The sequence below is a fragment of the Merops nubicus genome, unplaced genomic scaffold (assembly GCF_000691845.1).
Source record: "Merops nubicus isolate BGI_N331 unplaced genomic scaffold, ASM69184v1 scaffold38492, whole genome shotgun sequence".
Taxonomy (NCBI): domain Eukaryota; kingdom Metazoa; phylum Chordata; class Aves; order Coraciiformes; family Meropidae; genus Merops; species Merops nubicus.
The window spans coordinates 1-18,838 of NW_008592258.1; the positions used below are offsets into that span (position 1 = coordinate 1).

At 41.8% G+C, this 18,838-nt stretch overlaps 1 protein-coding gene across 1 annotated transcript in view; it reads right to left on the reverse strand.

Moving 5' to 3' along the window:
* Positions 1–234: 234 nt before the first annotated feature.
* BCO2 (beta-carotene oxygenase 2) overlaps positions 235–18,838 on the reverse strand; it is a gene marked incomplete at its 3' end in the record, with an annotated part of 18,989 nt that continues 385 nt past the window's right edge. The window contains exons 2-10 of the mRNA XM_008935099.1: positions 10,737–10,941; positions 9,445–9,656; positions 7,864–7,979; positions 5,848–5,950; positions 4,572–4,700; positions 4,267–4,427; positions 3,569–3,736; positions 1,107–1,244; positions 235–417 (exon numbers count right to left, since the gene is read on the reverse strand). Coding sequence (XP_008933347.1) covers positions 235–417; positions 1,107–1,244; positions 3,569–3,736; positions 4,267–4,427; positions 4,572–4,700; positions 5,848–5,950; positions 7,864–7,979; positions 9,445–9,656; positions 10,737–10,941 — 1,415 coding nt within the window. The remainder of the gene's footprint in view (positions 418–1,106; positions 1,245–3,568; positions 3,737–4,266; positions 4,428–4,571; positions 4,701–5,847; positions 5,951–7,863; positions 7,980–9,444; positions 9,657–10,736; positions 10,942–18,838) is intronic.

The following is an 18,838-nucleotide window of genomic DNA, read 5'->3' on the forward strand; positions in this document are numbered from 1 at the left end:
ACTTTATCCAACTCTTTCTGTTCCATCACCTAGAACCCCAGAGTGGTATCCTCTCCTGTTTGCTAAGCATGCCACACCCAGAAGGTACTAGGTAAGAGATGAAGTTGGGAATCTCATCTAAGACCCATTTGAACAAGAAACCCTAAAGAGGTGCCTAGTAAATGACAAGTCTTCAAGGCCAGTTCAGTGGAATGTCTCCCATTGCTGAAAAAAGATAATTTCACTTGACCTCACCTTGAAATTTTTGGTCTCCACATCAACCTTGATCAAGGAATCTCCAACCAAGTGCCTAAAACCACATCCATAGAAGTACCGGTACCTCCTGCCGTTGTACCCAGCGTAGTTGATCTGGGGGAACTCCAAGCCTCCCACCTTTTCAAAGTCCTCAAGGTAGAGATTTTCATGTGTGCACCAGACCTAGAAGTAGTATGCATTACACAAGTGTCAGTTTAGCTTTGACTGGGCAGAAAACCTGACTGGTCCCACCAACCCATTGCATCATTACTGCTGAGAATGTTTAAAGATGGGACTCGTTGCACTGAGGCAGGGGGGGGCACTAATTCAGTCTCCCTTATCTGCTTCAGCCAAAGAATTAACTCATTGTTGCAGACCATAGAAGCTTCAAGAATCAATCTAATGTTAAAAACCAGGGCAAGTCCATGTATTCCTGTACTGCTGGATCAGAAAAACCCAGCTCCAACACTCAGCAATCTGATGTACAAAGTGCACAGGAGATGACTGTACTCAGAGTGGACAACACTGTTCTGTACCACTGGCTGCCACCACAGGGCTGTTCAGAGCTGGAAGCAAAGAGCAGTTCTGCATCCAGCTCAACGTGTGGAACATTTTGTCAATGAATCTGAAGTTTGGGCAGTTAACAAAGGCTCATAAAGTGCTTGGGAATTTCCAATAAGTCACAATCTGTCTTTGCTCTCTCATTTAAGGCAATGTTAGTTTTTATACTAAAACACTAAATCCCATCTTAGTCATGATCAAAGCTTGCTGGCTTGATGGACAAGATCTGAGAAGATGATAGCACAGGATGATAATTTGCAGGCAATCTCACCATAGCCATAAATTAATTTATGCAAGTCTTTAATACATACCTTGCCATCTGCATCTTTCACAGCCCTTGCCAGTGTGTAAGGCAGTGGGTTCAGGTTCTTCCCCACCGGCGTGTCTGAACTCACATTCAGTGGGAGCACAAAGCGACGAGGGAACGCTCGGGTTATGGAGTCATAAACCTATTGCAGGGAGAGAAATCTTGGTGAAGGCATTTCAGGCTCAGTGATCTCTTGGGGAACAGTTCTGACATTTCAGACCATCCTCCCACCCCTGAGCTCTTCTTTTGTATTATGTGTTTTACCAAGTTCTGGTAAGAGCTCTGCTTGTTCCAGTACTTTACAGCAGAAAACAAACAGACAACCAATTAAATGGGTCAACATTGCTTTCTCAGTAATTACTGCTGGGTTGAGTATGCAAATCACTCATTACCCTCCAAATCCAGCACTAAGACATATGCTGCACTGTATTCAGTTAGAACAGACTCTTACTGATCCTTTTTACAGCCTGTCCACATATGCCCCACTGACTGGGACTTAGGCCTTTCTTAAACAAGATCATGAGCTAATAGATGGAGTGCAGAAAATGGGACCTCTGTAGCACAAGGAAGCAGAGGGGATACCCCTGCTGGCAACCCACCCAAACCTATTGGTGATTAGTGGCAGTCCCACTTTGGAAGCCTGAGGCTGAACAAAGCACTGAGGAACTTCCACATTATTTAAAATATGAACCCGTGGTTCTTCTATACAGAAGAACTTTAAGCATATAAACTGCATGCAATTACAAAACTCCAGAGGAAAAACTGCTTGATTGTAAAGTGTCTCAGACCTCTATGGGATGACAGAACAATACAGACCCTGATCATTCTGCTTGCTGTTGATCTCAGAGTGTAAATATTTGCTCTGAAATTAGTGGAAGGATAGGCTTGTGCAGAGGATGAGTGGAAACCCAAGTGCTCCTCATAAGTCTCTGGAGGAGCTTTTTGTCTCTAGATAAGGTGAGCAGTAGGAGACTACTGTACCTCAATTCAATGCCCAAAGTCAGCCTGCATGATTTTCTTGTCCTGTTCTCAGGTATACAGAGACTTCATGTTTGGGAAATCTAGGGTAGTGGTGGATTTACTTGGAGAGCAAAGAGAAGAGCAAACTAGCAGCTCTCAGTGTAGCAGGCATTCAGCAGGTTGCATGACAGGAATAATTCCATTCAAGCCAAGTTTAGGATCCATACTACTTCCAAATAGTAAACCTTCTAAACAGAATAGGAGGCAAGGATCCCATTTTGGTGTTTTTCAGTTACTTCAATCTAACTCAGCAGTTAAATGTGAAAGTTCACTTTAATCATGTGTCAAAACTGAAAACCCATTTTCAAACCTGCCATGATTCACATAACCACAGTGAACTCACTGGTTGAGGGCTCTGCCAGACAAAATATGGTTCAGTGAGCAAACAAAACCACAGATCATGTTCAGGCATGCCTCAGCCTTTCAGTGCAGTGTAAATTTAAGATTCTGTTCTGAAATGACTTTCTGTTCTGAAATTGCACTGTGTGTATACAGTTTAATGGCTAGGTTATTTGGCAGTTAAAGAACGTGGGTGTCAGAAATACATGCCTAATGGTGACATAAGGACACCTTCAGACAGACCAAATTACAGCTCTTTTGTTTGCAGAGAAGGTTGAACAAAAGCTGGAATCAGTTCACAAAGCAAATGGTCATATTACCACTAAGCTGTACCTGAATTAATGTTCACCATATCTTTAAAAAACCCACACCAATACCTGAGGACAGAGGAAGTTCAGATTTGCCTGAATACTGCAGAAATGCCTGCCCTTCACCTACAATATGGTGGTTTTCCAATAAACACATCTGCTGTACAAGAAACTGAGAACACCCCCACTTTTCCAGTGTATGACCTATGCAAAATAATGCCTGTTACAGGGCTTCAAACAGTGCTTTTGACAGAGCTGGACAAGTGATTTAGGAGTACATGCTGTTGTGAGGGGAATGTGAGGAACACTGTAGGGATTTCTGTGATGTTTCTGTGGTTTACAGCACAAAAGACTTTTTCTGAAGCATCACCTTTAAATAACAGGATTTCTTTTTCTTTTGCCCTTTAAGTCATGCAAAAAACTTAGTTTGTGTACTATCTTGGGGGAAAAAAAGATTACAAAAAGATATAGAAAGATAGTGTCACCAAAACTGATATTCTAAACCAGAAGTACATTCTGCCAGGCTGACAGAGGTCTGTCACCCAGTTTTAAAAGTTTCAAGGAAATGCTCCACAAGGCTTATCTGCCAAGATATTTAAAGGGAAAAAAATACCAACATATCAATAGATCATCATTTTAGTTCTTCCATGTTGTTAGGGTTCCTTTCCCCAGTTCACATCCTCCACCTTATGGTTCCTCATAATGTTCTCTATTCTACTAACCTGAGCCTTGCTTCAGAAAAGCTCCACCAGCATGGGGCCCCATCAGATCCTGTGCAACACAAACACCAAGACCTTACCTGATCTAGACCCTCCCCACTCCTCCGCAGATTTTGAAGCTTGTAAGTAGCCAAAGTTGTTCCATCATCCTGGCAGCACAGATCAAGGACCACACAGCCATCATCTTCAAAGGCGTTGATTTGATGAAAAGTAGCAAAGGGCTTACTGTACCACTGCCCTGGCAGCTCCTGCAGTGACCATAAGAGGTTACATTTCCTCTCTAAAGATCCTAGCTATTCCTCAGTTTTCTTTGCTGTCCCCCATTTCATTCCCCACTCATTCCTTGCTATTTGTCTTGTGCCCTTGTCACTACAGAATGGCTGTGTTAAGCCAGTAAGTAAGCAAAAACAGATGAAGAAAAGCCAAAAGGTAAAGCAGCCCAGGATAGGTCCCTTGCTGTCATGACTCCATGCCTAGAGCATCATTCCCAGGCTATGACTGACCTCGTTATGCTCTGTAGTACTTGAGACCTGCATTTTGATCCCTGTGCTGCAGTCCTATGAACCCCAAACTACTTATTTCTGCCTCTTCTTTTAAGGCTGGCAAAGAAATGAATCAATAGAGTAAAATGCATGAAGTAATCCCATTTCTAATAAACCTAAGCCCAGGTTTATAAATTCATACAGCTACCTGTGGCTGCCACCCAGCACTCCTCTCTTGGGATCGAAGATCCCAGCTACAGCTGCACTGCTGCTGGAAAGGCCAAAGTTCCACCTACCTCCCCTGTGTGCTTATTCACCACATGGAAGCAAGTGTTGTACTGAGGCTCCCAACTTATCCCTTCAGAAAGGGATTTCCCACGGAGTTTGGAAGTGATAATCTGCAACAGATTCAGCTTGATGGGCTGCTCAATGAAAATGATGTAGTTTTCACTCATTCCTGAACGGAGAAGGAAGGAGATATCATTTGATCATTAGGCAGGTGAGATTTTTAAATAAAAATCTCAAGGGCAGAGGACAGTGGACAGCCCTTTCTGCCTCACATTAGACTAAATTCAGAGTTTGAGATAGGAAGCATTCTTACCAAAGCTGTGATAGTAGGAGGGTTTCATCTTGTCCACTGGACGAATAGAGCACAGCACTTTTGCTCCCTCTAATGTGTCACTAGAGTTTGACTTCTGTGGAGGGACCTGAATGATATTATAGCTAGACCCTGGAAAGGAGAAAGGGTGTTCAACAGGGCTGAAAGGTGAGACTGTCCACATTCATGAAACCAAAGACATGCTCTGTTCCTTTCTGTCTCCCTACAATGCTAGGAGCCATGGTCATAGCTAAACTGAGCAGAAGGCAAAAAGCCACTTAACCAAGTCACTAGAACTATCTACAGAGGGTTAGGTAGCAAAAAAAAAAAGCTTGAAAGGAAGCAGAGAGATCTTCTCAGGCTGGTAGACTGCCATCTGATTTTACATGTGCTCCTTATGTTAATTTAGAATACCCTATAATAACAAGATCAGGAAGAAAACCAAGTCCATAGTTTGTGTACCAAAGGAAATGAAAACTTTGGGCCTTGGTGATGACTGATGCTCATTGAATAGATATGAGCATGTGCACAGGAAAGAATGGCACATTTGAATAATAATCTATGGTCTCTCCAGCTGAAAACAGCATGTGCTGCAGAGCTAGATGTTACTAAAGCCAAAAGGAAATGAAAACAGCAAGAATGAAAAATATTCAAAACTGGGCAATTATTCCATGAACTGGAACCAGCCTGAGGTATCATAATAAATGTCAGTGGCTGTTTACAGAGGCCTCAGCGACCTGAGAAAAGGCAGCTTTCATGTTGATAATGGTGAATGCTAGCTCTGAGCAGCCATGTCAATATAACTAGATGGAATGCTTATCAATTCCAGAAGATGAAAAATATCCCAGAGAATTCAGCTTTACTGTAAGATACCCAAGTCACTAACATATTCCACCTTCTCTCCTGTATAAACCCTTACAGTCCTTATCAAAATCCAGTTATTGCAGCTAAATCTTCAGATCAGGATTCAGCCCTGGATGAGACTTGAAAACTCATTCCTCTGTTTTCCATGAAAACTTTGGAGAGGAAGAGGGGAATCTGTTGGATATTCACAGGCCCAAGTCAGGAGTATCTGAAACTTCTGAGAAAAGCCATTTTCATGGGATGGACACACTACAAAATAAAAGCTAATCTAGTTTGCTATTGTTTTGACACAAAAGAAGAATCAATTTCAAGGGCACTATAAACATGGCAGTTTCCTCAACTGCTCTCTGAAGCCACAGCAAGCAGCAGCGTTCACATCCCACCCAGGAGCCAGCCTGGTCACCCCCAGCCTTACCATGTTTCCCATAGGAATTACCCATGTTGTATGTTGTCCCATCAGGCTCATAGTGAGGATGAGCAGTGGCCCCATTCACTGCAACAAATTTGCTCCAGTCCACCTGCAAACACCAAAGATTTTTCCAGTCAGTGTGGAAGTTTCCTTTTGCTCTGTAGGAAGCCCCAGTCTAAATGTTGTTTTCATGAAAGTCTGAGTAAAGCAGCTTGATGCCTATAGCCCTGCTGTGGAATCTGGATTTGAGCCTTCATTTTACTTGCAGTCTTCCTGAAATCCTTGAGAATTAATGTTGTTTCTCTCTGTATTAGTCCTACAACACCATCTTGGGATAAATAGCACCAGCCTTTTCTCTGGGTGACATCAATATTACTAATGGCAGGACGTGCTAGACAGGGGGAATGCTGTCCATAATCATTTCAGCTAGGACCCAGGTATAACCACAGACTCATGTGTGAAGAGATAGTCACTGCCCCCCAAAAAATCACCAGTTTTCTGAACGCAGCCATAGCTAATTGACAGTCAGTGTTTACTCTCCTCACCAAGAACAGTTTAACTTCACTGTCTACAGCTAGAAAGAACAGTTAGGGCAAAGGTAAAACTGAGCATGGTTAATGTGAATTCCTAGTTTCTAGGTTAGGATGTGGTTTGGGGCTCAGACAGTGGAGGGAATACTTTGGGAAGAAGGTCTGAAGGAAAAAGTCAGAGGAAGATCCATTCATTGAAATATTTTAGCATGGAAGAGATGCTTGTTTTTTTTCCAGACTTTTAAACAACAACAAAAAAAATCACCTTCAAGTGTCCAACCTTAGACCCTTTGGAAGGCCCCCACAGAAAAGTGCCATACCACCAGGAGCTTGGAAAGCTGTCCTTTTAAGGCATCTTAAATCAGAGTGTTAAATATGCAATCATCCATTTCTTCACTTAGCCAAAAAATACCAGTCTGCATCCAAAAAGCAGCTTAAGGGGGATTTTTCTTTTTAATGACATGATGGCTCAGAGCTGATTAAAATTCAGACTAGAAATACCCACACATCTTCATCACTGCAGGATGGTTTACAAAACAGATAAGATGGCAAATTGTCAAATTCTCCATTTCAATATGCAAATAGCATGCTATACATCATAACCAGTTTCCTCATGACTCACAACTGATCCTGTAGAGAGAGGGAAACTCCTGGAACGACTTCAAGATCTAAGGGTGCACTGAGCCTGGTATTTGTGGCATTAAATAATTCATGGTAACATACAGGCACAGTTAATACTGATTTAAGAATGACAAAACCCTTCCTCAGTCCTTCTTACAGCTGTCCAGCCCAGCAAATACCCAAATCCCCTCTCAGGGTGGAGGCAAGGGAACATATGACTTGTGAAATGACACTGTAAGCTGTATTCTTCTCTTGACCACAGCCACACTCCTGTATGATGGACAGAATATATAGGAACACTTCTACTCTGACTTTTTGTTCATTTGCTAGCACGGGAGAAAAAGGGCAGCTGAACTTTGACTTGGCTTTACATTAACTTTACCATCCCTTTGCAACACAGGTTTTAGTCAAGACTTCAAAGGGCTGTTTTGGAGTGTTTAAAGCTGGAGGTGTAAGAAGGAGATAAGGGGAACAGATAGGAAGAATGAAGAGACAGAGCAGTACAGATCTGAGAGCAGTGACGTTAACTTCTTGTATACATTTTTATTCTTCACACACTGGTAGGTACAGACAAGTCCAGACAAGCAGTGAGTGCAGTGGAAGGATGCCAGCTGCACGGACAGAAGTGAGTCTACATCTGTCCCCTTGCCTGCTGCAGGGGCAGTGACTGAATCTCCACTCATGAGAGCTGCCTGTTTGCTAAGCAGATTTTCAGGGACTTGAGCACACCCTGAAGAGTTGCTTATGGGCTATGGCCCAGACATGCACTGATCATTTTTTAGAATCTGGGCTCCCTCTTGCTACTCTTAAAAACAGCAGAGAATGATTCTCCTGTGCCATAAGCTAAACCCCTTACCCCTCCTGCTCACACCTTTTCCTTTGTTTCGAGCGTTTCCGGGTCTACTTTATACATGAAGATGTTCTCACTGCTGACATAATAGTCTCCTTTATACAACACGTAGTTCACATTGGCATTGTCACTTGGCTCTGAAATGAAATCTGGGAGTTACACACAGCTCCATGTAAGCTTGCATCACATTACAGCAAGTTAAGACACGTTTAAACAAATAAACTCATTTGCAATGACACTAATCCCTCTGTGGTTGATTAGAAATATCTCACTAATCTACAGAGGCACTCGGGAAACTGTCTGCACAGGTGAGTTCAGGGTGAAAGGACAAGGACCAGTCCTTGTGGAAGTAACTGCAGTGAAGCCAAGATAATCTTCACACTTCCATATGCCCTGTTTCTGACCTCTTATTTCTTCATCTTGCTCTCCTTTCCTCCCTAGCCAAAGTCCTCTCCTCCAACAGCCAGATGAACAGTGCCTTGTTTAATTGATAGCATTGGAAGCAAGGGAGGCAAGACCTGAAGCTGCAGCTTGGCCTAGGGGTAGGGTGGGGATGCTATCTGTGTGACAGGGCATGCTTCTTTCTTATTCCCTTTCTCTTTTCAACTGAGTCTCTTTAAAGAGCATTTGGAGAGCTACGTGCACACAACAGGCAGAGATGTTCTTGCTGCTCCTACAGTAGCTGAGGCTCACTATGCAGGAGACAGGGGAGCTGAGGAAAAAACAATTCCCTCCAACTGAACACTGTGTGTGTGGTGAACACAGAGCCTGAAGCTGGTACAGGAAAAGCCCAGAGGACAGGCCTTCTTCTAGTGAGGAGTGGCATACATGTGTGTAAATTGTCAAAATAGGCAAGGGTGTGCAAGAACAACCTGCTGGAATTTGGAAAAGATGGTAGGTGTAAGTAGTTCTGAAATTTATTTGGAGAGCTGAGGTGGGGTGAAGAGTTGGGGAGCTAGACAGACCAGCGAGTGAAGGTATGAGCATTTATTGCAGAGAACAGATGACAGGGCAGGATGGGATCCACCTCCTTCAGGGAAGAAGCTCGTGAGAAACAAGTGGCAAGCTTTTAAGTCTGTTCTGGTTTTAGTGGGAAGTACTTTGCTTGCATTTAAACTTATTTCTTTCCTGCCATACACAGGATCCTATATGTAAGGGCACTTCACTCCTGTGCTACAATACCTCTCATCCTTCTCATATCATGTCCTGCACCTTAGTACAGGAAAGGAAGGATTAGCCCATTTACCCTGTAAGCTTAGCAAGGCAAGGTGTTTTAAGGGCAAAGCTGTGTCTCAGGTAGAACAGCAGACTTTAATGCTCCTTATCAGGACTGCAGAGGGTGTGCTTCAGTGCAACGTGTGTGTTAGAAATTTGCAAGCTCTGGAATTGAGTGAGCTGAAGTAGCACTAAAATGTTAAACAGCGTGTGCCTCTGCCAGCCAAGTCAGACAACTTGCCTTCTTGTTGCTCTTCCAAAATGTCATCTTCTAAGAACACAGGCTCACAGTATGCCTACCAAACTTCCTCACATCTCCCTTTAAACCTAGCCACAAGGTCCCCAAGAAAATCTCAGAACATTTCCTATTTCTGAAACCCCTCTTACGTGGCATCTCGAAGCGTGACATGAAGCGCCCAAAGACACTCTTGCAGGGGTCTGGCATTGCCAGAGTCCCAAATTCTGAGACCACGATGTGGTTGTGCTGGCTGTTAGTCAGGTAGGAGTTGCTCTGCAGAAACTTGCTCCGGTATGTCACTGTGCCATTCTCCAGCTGGAACTGATGCAGCAGGGCCATGCCATCAAACCAATGGTTAAATCTTTAAAAAAGAGATAAAAAAGAACAAGAGTTGGGCACTCTGTGACATGCTGCTACACCATTCCCTCTTGCCTTTAGGTTTATTATTGGTTGTAAAGACCTAATGCCCAGCTCACAAACACTTAAACATCCAGAGCCTTGAGATGAGTCTGAGAAAACATTTGAATTGAGTGAAATAAATCAAGTGGATTTGCAGCTGTGGGACCAGAAGTTAAACACTGACTTTCAGTGAGATTTGGGGTCCCTATATTACTTTTGAAAGTGGACCTCAGGGACTTCTGAAAATGCTGTGTATAAGCTTTTAGGGGAAAATCTCTACTGGTAAACCAATCACTCTGCAGACTTTCAAACAGGGAACAGAAATTGTGCTTTATTGCACAACAAAAATAGAAATTACTATTGAAATAGCCTAAGAGCACAAGGAGCCTTTAGTTCTCAGCTGTTTGCAGGATGCTGTTCTCTCCAGAATGAAAAACACTGAGTCTTGAGAACACATTAGTCTATCTTTGGAAACATAAGATGGTCACCTTTGGCCAGTTGCTGCCACCAGCTTTGTGGGAGGAAGTGCTAGGTTAGCCAGTTAGCTAGAACTGCAGACTCCAAGCCAAAGGCAGTAGTTGACATTTTGAGGTTTTTTTTTCCTCCCATGGGATGGATTTACTTCTAAAGCAACTCACACCGTTGAGTGCAATCAACTTTATAAAACCTCCCTTGCATTTCAGAGTGCTTGTGGGGTTGACTTTTGTTAATGAAAAAGGACTAGGAGTGTGGATGTTTTAATCCCCAGCTCTATTCCCTCATTATACCTTTCTGAGTAGGTCACAGCCTCTCTGTGACTCAGTTTCTCCAATCTTAAGAAGTTAACCTTGCTCCTATTTTCACAGGGCCCACTGAGAGTTTCCAGATGAGGGAGCAACTGTTCCCAAAAGTGTGGTAACATCAGTATTTCTTCCTTGCCTTACATCAGAAGATCTTATGAGGTTTTCCAAACAGACATGAGACATTTGGGGTGTCATCCCCTTTAGGTTTAGGTAGAGTTCAGACCAGATTTATTTGGCAAACTCACCAAACCTGGACTTACTTCTCCTCGCCAAACTCAAACTTCCCCGGACCATTCCTCAGCAGATTGCCATTGATCCATTTGGGAATGTGTCCTTTAATCTTAGCCAAGATGGGCTGAGGGGTCTCCTCTACCGTCTGCACTAAGGGTGAGATGCACTGCAAACCCCTGGGGCTGTGGAAGGTGATTTGCTCTTTTGATGGGCTGGGCAGGAAATTCTTTAAGCCTGCAAAGAAAGCAATGAGAACAAAAAAACCAGGTAATTAAGATTTTCATTTGCATCAACAGCCAATTCTTAGAGCTTGATATTGGATTTCTAAGAACAGCATTCAACGTTCTGCAAACAGTCAAGCTGTAGTGGCTGTTCAGTCTAAAGCTGTGTTCCTGTAATACCCCACACATCCACAGGGAGATGAAAATCCAGTGGATTTAACTCTGCTGTGGCTAATCCATTAAAGACACCTGTTCTGCAGCCCGAAGGAGGTAATAAAATACATGATCACAGAGAGATGATAAATTCTTTTCATTAAAGAAGCTTATCAGAATTTATTGAAATAAGTAACTGAGATCAGATAACACAGATACTGATGCTAAGAGCCTGTGAAGTTGCATAAAAAAAACCATTTGAAGTTGGGATGATACAAATACTAATGTTGAGGGAGAGCCCTAAAATTAATATCCCAGTGGTTCCCGACAAGCAGTCCCACTAAAGAAAGGGACAGAAAGGAGTTGTTCTCACTGTTTACAGACCCAAGCTAGAAGCAGAAAAATGTAATTAGGCACTTTGAAAAGCAGTGCACATTGCCTTTGTATGACAATGCTGCAAAAGGCAAGGCATGGCTGGGCAAACCTGACAGGAAAACTGCATGCTAAAGCACCCTCTAACTCCTCTTTGATATCATAATCATGGGTGACAGACACAGAAGGGATTATACATGCAGAGATTTTTTTGCCAGGACTTGTAGTCCAATCAGTCTCCACCCAAGAAATTTCCAGAGCACATCAGAAAGAGATTATGATACTTAAGCAGGAGATGCTGCTGGCTTTTTTTACTTTTGCTGCATTTAAGAAACTTAAAGGTATTTTTACTATTCAGTCACTAGTGTTTGGCCTTTAATCTTTATAGCCATATACATTGATTCTTTTTTAAACCCAGATTTTCATTTGCAAAGTACAAAAAGCTGTTTTGTAAAGTTCTTTACCACAAAAGCTGAAAAAAGCTGAACAGAGAGGAGGTTTGGAGTATTGCAATTAAAGACACAGTTCATTTCACCTCCATGCTGTCAGATTGGATGCAAAGAGGACTGTGCATGGCCTCTATCCTGTGCTATGCCAGCACAACCCTCACTGTGCTCATGTTCACTGCTGCTTATTGATCCAGTCATCAATGGAGTAACACAAAATTTAACAAAAGGCAGTATCTAGGTCAAATCATGATTAGTGCTGCCTCAGAAACCCCTGCCTTGAACTTAATCTGAGTTGGGTTTTACCACGGGTTTCTGAAACAGTGTTGAAAAGTTTCACTGGAAGGTTTCTCAGAGTATGAAGCAGCATTTTTTTTAACAGCTAAAGCTAACCCATTGTTTTCCTGATGCTGGGCATTTCACAGTGAAAAAATTAAGTACTATCAGTATTCCCTGTAACTTGAATAGTTAGCCAAAATTCAGGGTCTCCCATCTTGGTAGTTTAGGAGAAGAGATGTATTGCAGCATTAGGTTATTTCAAAACAATGCTGGTTTTAATAAAGTTGTATAACATCCTCTACTGAATTAAAAAAAGCAAACAGTTTTTCTAACCACAGTGCAAAGGCTCTTCTCTAATAAGGAAAAAGAAAGCAGCTCACTAAGAAGAACATCCCACAGAACAATCCAGAGTCATCCCAGTGGACTACTCTAAATCCAGGTAAGCCATAGCTTGTTACACAACGAATATTAGGAACATGTTATGGAACCTAAAGTCCTGGAATACAGGTTGTCATGTTTTCTCTACACTGCACACAGAGGACTCTGCTAAGCTGACATTATTTGAAATGCAGTAAGCCAGAAGCTTTTAGGTTATTGAGAGAGGTACAGGTCAGTTCTCAAACTGTAGCAGTGCAAATCAGCAGTACTACCTGATTACAGAAGATAAAAAAGCCAATCTCTAGCTTTTTCCCATGTCAAAAAAGAAACCACACACAAAACCAACACAACAAATGAAAAATAACCATGCCACCCATCCTCACCAAAAAAATCAAGAATATAAATGAAACTGAGCTGAAATACATTTACAGAAAAGGATAAAACAGAGTGAACATTTTGTAAGTAAATAAGCAAGCGCAGAAAAGAATCCGTTCTGATGGAGCCTCTTGTTTGAAGGCAATATCCCCTCTATTAGGCATAGTTACAGACAAAAGCATCAAGAAAGCATGAAATAATTGGAATGCTGTGTGCTAACTGCACAGTTATTTGCTCCAGTAGCCTGGCTTGCAAAGCCTCATCAACACAAGGATTGTTTTAGCAATCCATTTAGCTGCAGAGGTGGATTTACCTGGAAAGTACAGAGCCTGTTACCATCCCTCCCAATGCTATCACCTCCTCATCTATCACAGGCTTCACACCCACAGGTCTGTAAAGTTGCTTTGCTACATTTGCTTCACAAGGTCATTGGCCCTACACTAAACTAGACCTGATGAAGATTTAGGTGTGAGTGAATTGCTCATAAAAAGGACAGCATGGCATACAGAAATCCATTCCTGAACCAGGTGTAGTACAGACAGGATCACACACTGAAGAGAGACCAGATTGATGCTGAACTTCTTTTTGATTCTTCTTCATGTGGCAATTTGGTGACTTTCACCACTGCTTCATCTAGCCTACATTCTTTAACCCGGGTGATTAAGTGATGCTGCACACAATTTACATGGGACCCTCTGAAACCATGTGTTCACATCTACAGATAAAATTTGTTACTTCAGGCAGGAGACTATTTGCAAAAGAACCAAGCTGCCAAACAGCATTTTTTCTATGCTTGCTTCTTTAGGACAGCCACAGACAGAATGGGTGTAAGACATGCAGAATGGTAAACTGCAAGATCCCTTCAATGTAGTTCTCTGGCTTACCAATCCTCAAATCCTCCTTTAGATCTCTAATATGGTAAGGCAGCTAGGTAAAGAATTCAGGCTGCAGAGCTAAAGCAATTAACCTCAAACCACCAACATCCTCTCCCTCTTAAAATTCAATTAAGTTCTGATTAAATCCTATATGAAGCACTCAATCTGATCCCAACACTACTGCTTCAGAGTATTTCCTTAAACATAAGGAAATAGAGGCTTTTGATATAAACCAACACCTGGCAGGCTTAGTGACTGCCATCAGTACTTGCAGAAATGCAGCTTTAGTAGGCCAGGCTACAGTTTGTAAAGCTGCACAATACGCAGAAAAACAAAAGCAGTGTGTCCCTAAGGAGAAATTTTTGCATCCAAGCAGAAACAAAGATGGCATGACCAAGGACAGCACTGCACTGAAGCTTCCTAGAGAGCATTGTAATTACACACAGAAATTTAGAAAGATCAGGTCCACAAAAAGAGCCTGAACAGGACTGGAAAAAATGTCCTGGTTCTTCATCTCCCAATTCCTGTCCAGGAAAGTCATATATATGAACCTTGTCTTAATAGTTCCTATGCTCCCTGTCACTTATCCACTCTTTGGAATTCTGCTTACTGCCCAGATGATGAGAAAAATCCTTTGAATTTACAGGAGGAGGTTATTTATAGGATAATTTGTCCTTGTTCTGTCAGCACTGTTGGGTGGCTTTGTCGGTTGTCCCTCCCTTGTGTTTACTACATGTTGTATTTAGAGTGAGGAATCGTATCACTTCCTAAGCTAATCAAGCCAAGTTCTTTTCGTTTTACCTTGCCATTCACATGATCATCTTAGTAATCCTTCCTGAAATCTAACCTAGAATTTATGTCAAGGCAGTCTATTAAGTGTTTGAGAACAAGGGTATATACAATAAGAATGTTTAAGTTAGTAACCTCTCCTATCAAACCAGATAGGAAGAAAGAAACATAGGAAGATAATTTACTTAGTATTCCTTCTGAGAATCACACAAATAAGCTGAAGATCCTGACAGTAATGCATGCAAAATGTAATCAAAACATGATACCCACATGAGTCAAAACTGAAGCTTTCAGAAACACAACTAAGACAATTCCATAAAGTGGAGAGGAGGGAAGGAATGCAAGAAAAAAAAGAAGCAAGTTTACTTTGGTGAATTTGTTCTGAAGAGATTCAGAACAAGAAACAGAAATAAATAAGCAACAACCTCCTCTAAATTCAGCACAACACAAAACTGTGTCCTTCACTTGCATTACAAACTGCCTCGGTATTGCAGATCACTGGTCTGATGTGGAAGCAAGATGTTGTCAGAGAGTTCCTTAGCAACCATCATCTACAAAGCAATGCAGCATTTGAGCAATGCAAGAGTGATTGGGTACTTCTGGTTAGCAAAGTTCTTCGCAGGGACTTCATACAACCTCCCCCCCACCCCTTTTTTTCTAAGGAATCATTATCTGTGTAATGTACCAAGAACTTCATCAGTAGCAACAGCAGCAAGCAACACCAGCTAATTAGCAGATGGTGTTAAGACCAGAAGGTCCTACCACAACTCATTCCCCTCTGTCACCACAGAAAAGGCTTGAATTCATTCAACAAAGTCAAGCTGCTGCAATACATGTCCAGGGCAGTACAACACAGAATACACTTCAAAGGAAATGGTTTTGTTGCTAATCTGTTAGTCATCATAGCTGTATTTATAAAAAAAGTTAAAAACCACCATGGCTGCACACCCTACACTTCTTCCCTATTTAAAAAAAATCTGAATAAAGTCTACTCTCCAAACATAATCATAGTTTAATACTAAAAACTGCTCTATTTATCTGCACCTACTCTGAACTGCACTGAGCAGACAGAACACAAACACTTCTTACTTGAATGTACTTTTCATGAGAAATTATAATAAGGGTGTAACATCTTCAGATAAGAGCTCAGTCAGAAAGCTGAACTTATTCTAACATCTAGTCAACCAAGAAAACACCAATCTCTGCAAAAGACAGAAAACAGACTAGTTTTAAAGTTGAACAGCATATAAATAAAAATATTAACTCTGATCTACTGTTCTGGCTACACTCCAAGAAGGAAGAATTTGAATAAACAGTTCTAAGGCACTACAGTCTGGGGAGGGTTTACTGTATTTGCTTGAACATAATTTGCTTGAAAGTGAGAACCAGATTATAAACCACCATCTCAAAAATCTAATTTCTGGACTATAATTTCCATTTTTTACCTCAAACCTTTAAAAATAGACTTAAGATTTAAACTGCCTTTGCAACATCAATGCAGAAGCAGTGCTGAAAGCAGCACTGTAATTTTTCCCTGAAGTAATTTCTAAAGAATTATGCTAATCTGGCATTATTTACCCAGGTACTGTTTCCATCCAAACAACAACATGCCATGATTTCCCTGCCTGTCACAAACTGACATTCTAGCATTGATTATTTATATCCAGAAACAGTGGAACAAAGGACAAGGATCTTGAAAGAGTTTTCATACAGAAGAACCCTCAGCTACTTTGGGTAGCAATGAATCAAACATTAAACTGCACTTAAACAGCAATATGTGGGGCAGAAAATCTAAACAGTGGGTAGAAGAAACACAGAAGCCATTTGCCAGCCACGGAGTGAAAATTGCATTTGATGTTAAGCTACTGTCCTTGTTTAGCTCATTTCAGGGGCTAAACTACAGCAGTTGTTCTATTACCCAATGACCCCTCCCCAGCTGAGAGGGAGGATTGGGAAGAGGAGACTTGTAGGTCAAAACAGAAACACCAATATGAATACTAATGCCAATGTAAAGTACACAAAGCTATACTCAGCCCAGTGAATGTGCAGCACTCATACCAAACAGGAAGGCAGTCCTCACAACCACAGTGGTGAGCAAGCCCCTTCAGTGGTGGAGAGAAACCAGAGGAGAAGGAAGAGGAAGAACCCCATTATCAGCAAACTTCCCCCTTTATACCGAGCATGACATTTGTGGTATGAGATACACCTGGAGGCAGCTCAGCTCAGCTGCCCGGCCTGACAGCCTGCACACCATGGCTGGCCTGGGGTTCCATCCCAGTGAAACCAGGACATATATGTACTCAAATCAAAGGCATGGGGACCAACAACTTTTGTCTCTACGTGCAACTGTACAGTCTAGTTGCTTCCCTCAGAAGGACATCCAGGACTGGAGTTAAGGGCAGACTTTAATAAACAGAATGCTCACAGCTGGTATTCTTCAAGCAGGGAGAGTAAAGCAAGAATTCTGTTTTCTCTGAGGATTCATGCATATTCAGAACAACCATACAGCTGATAGGGAAATCCTCTGGCACAAGATACAGGCCACGTTATTGTGCCTGTAAATCACAGACTGGAACCACAGGGCAAGCAAACCAGCTTTCTCCATCCCCCACCCCAAAATGAGCTTGCTGTAGCTATTGGTATCTGCCATCCAAACTGTAGCCTTCACCAGGGTTGCACTCCTTGGCTCGCTCGGGTGTCCCCCGACTCATCTCCAACCTGAAGTTGTTGCACTTGCCTTGTGTCTGCTGGGAGGTCCCGGGACTTGACTCCTTGCTCCATCTAGATTTTTGATTTCCCATTGACAGGAGCTTAGTCACCCACTTCCTTGCTAACAGGCAAAGAAGAACATAAATGAAATTACAGAAAACACAGGAAAAAACGAAAGGAGTGGAGAAGGGTGTGTCAAAAGGACGTAAGGGAGAAAATGAGCTGTGAACTGTGCCTACTCTTGCATATGAAATACCTGCTGATTTCCCAAAGGCACCTGTACTACTGCACTTCAGGGGTGTGTTGGGTTGGGTTTTTTTCTGACATGAAGAAAGTGTAATTTCTCTGCTAAATATTGATTTAGACAACCAAGTCCTTAGAACACTTATCCTAGACAGGCACTATGAACTGCTTGTGAGCTAGGAAAATTTTGCTGGTGTCACAGGAAACACACCAGATGGAATAAATTTTATTCACATTTTCTTCTTTTATTATCACTGCTTCAGTCAAATGCCTGAACAAATAATAGAGGGTTTTTTTTTTTTTCATGATTCAATGCTCCCACCTTTTAGCTAAATTGAGACAATTCTGTATCAGCAAACTTTTTCAAGAAGACCTTAGTAAATGTCGTGGAAAATAAATACAGAATTTTCAGAAAGACACAGAAAATAAGGCAAGGAAATTTGCAGGATTTTCATGTCGATGAGGTAATCAAGAGAAGAAACACAGCTTTTTATGTTCCTATGCAGTTCAGCTTCAAAGCATAACGAAACAGGCAGAGTGCAAGAGATTTTCAATTTAGCGGAGAGACTCGGTTTAAACTAGATCATACAGTTGTTGCAATCTCTTAGCAGACCAAACAAAAATAATAAACTTATGCATATCGGTTTTCTTTTTTTTCCCAGCAGAAAATTTGTCTCACATTCTGAAATGCTAAAACCATAGGTTGTTTTATATAATATTCCCAGTGCTAGACAATATTTTGTCATTTAGTATTCATTAATTAATTATTCTGCCTCTGAATTTTCTGTCTGACATCTCATAGATATAGTTGATACCACATGCATTACACCAACTTAGTAGTGTGTGCAGTGAGAAAGAAACCTCCTGGACTGTTCCTAAATTTGTATCCATAGATGTGTTCTGGAGGCACAACAAGGCAGGTTTGAGAGCCTTTCAGAACTTTGGATACCTCTGAAGCAGTTCCTTGATTCTAAAGGGGAGGAAAGCACAACCATCACCACCACCATCAAAAAGCAGAGATTCTGGTGAAGTAAGCCACGATCTTTATTGGTTCCTATGTTGTGATAACAGATCTCACTCTCTTGGGGAAAAAAAAAAAGACAGAGCAAATCATGCAATAATGGCACAAATTGCAGGGTTGTGTGGTGATACAAAATCCTTTGGACTAGTTTCCCACTGTCACACTCAGATCAAAGCTTCAGAAATGCTGCTCTACACAACCCTCTCCCTTTCACAGCCCGCTTACACGTCTCACAGCAGTTTCCCTTGCAGAGAGAATCTGCTGCCTACC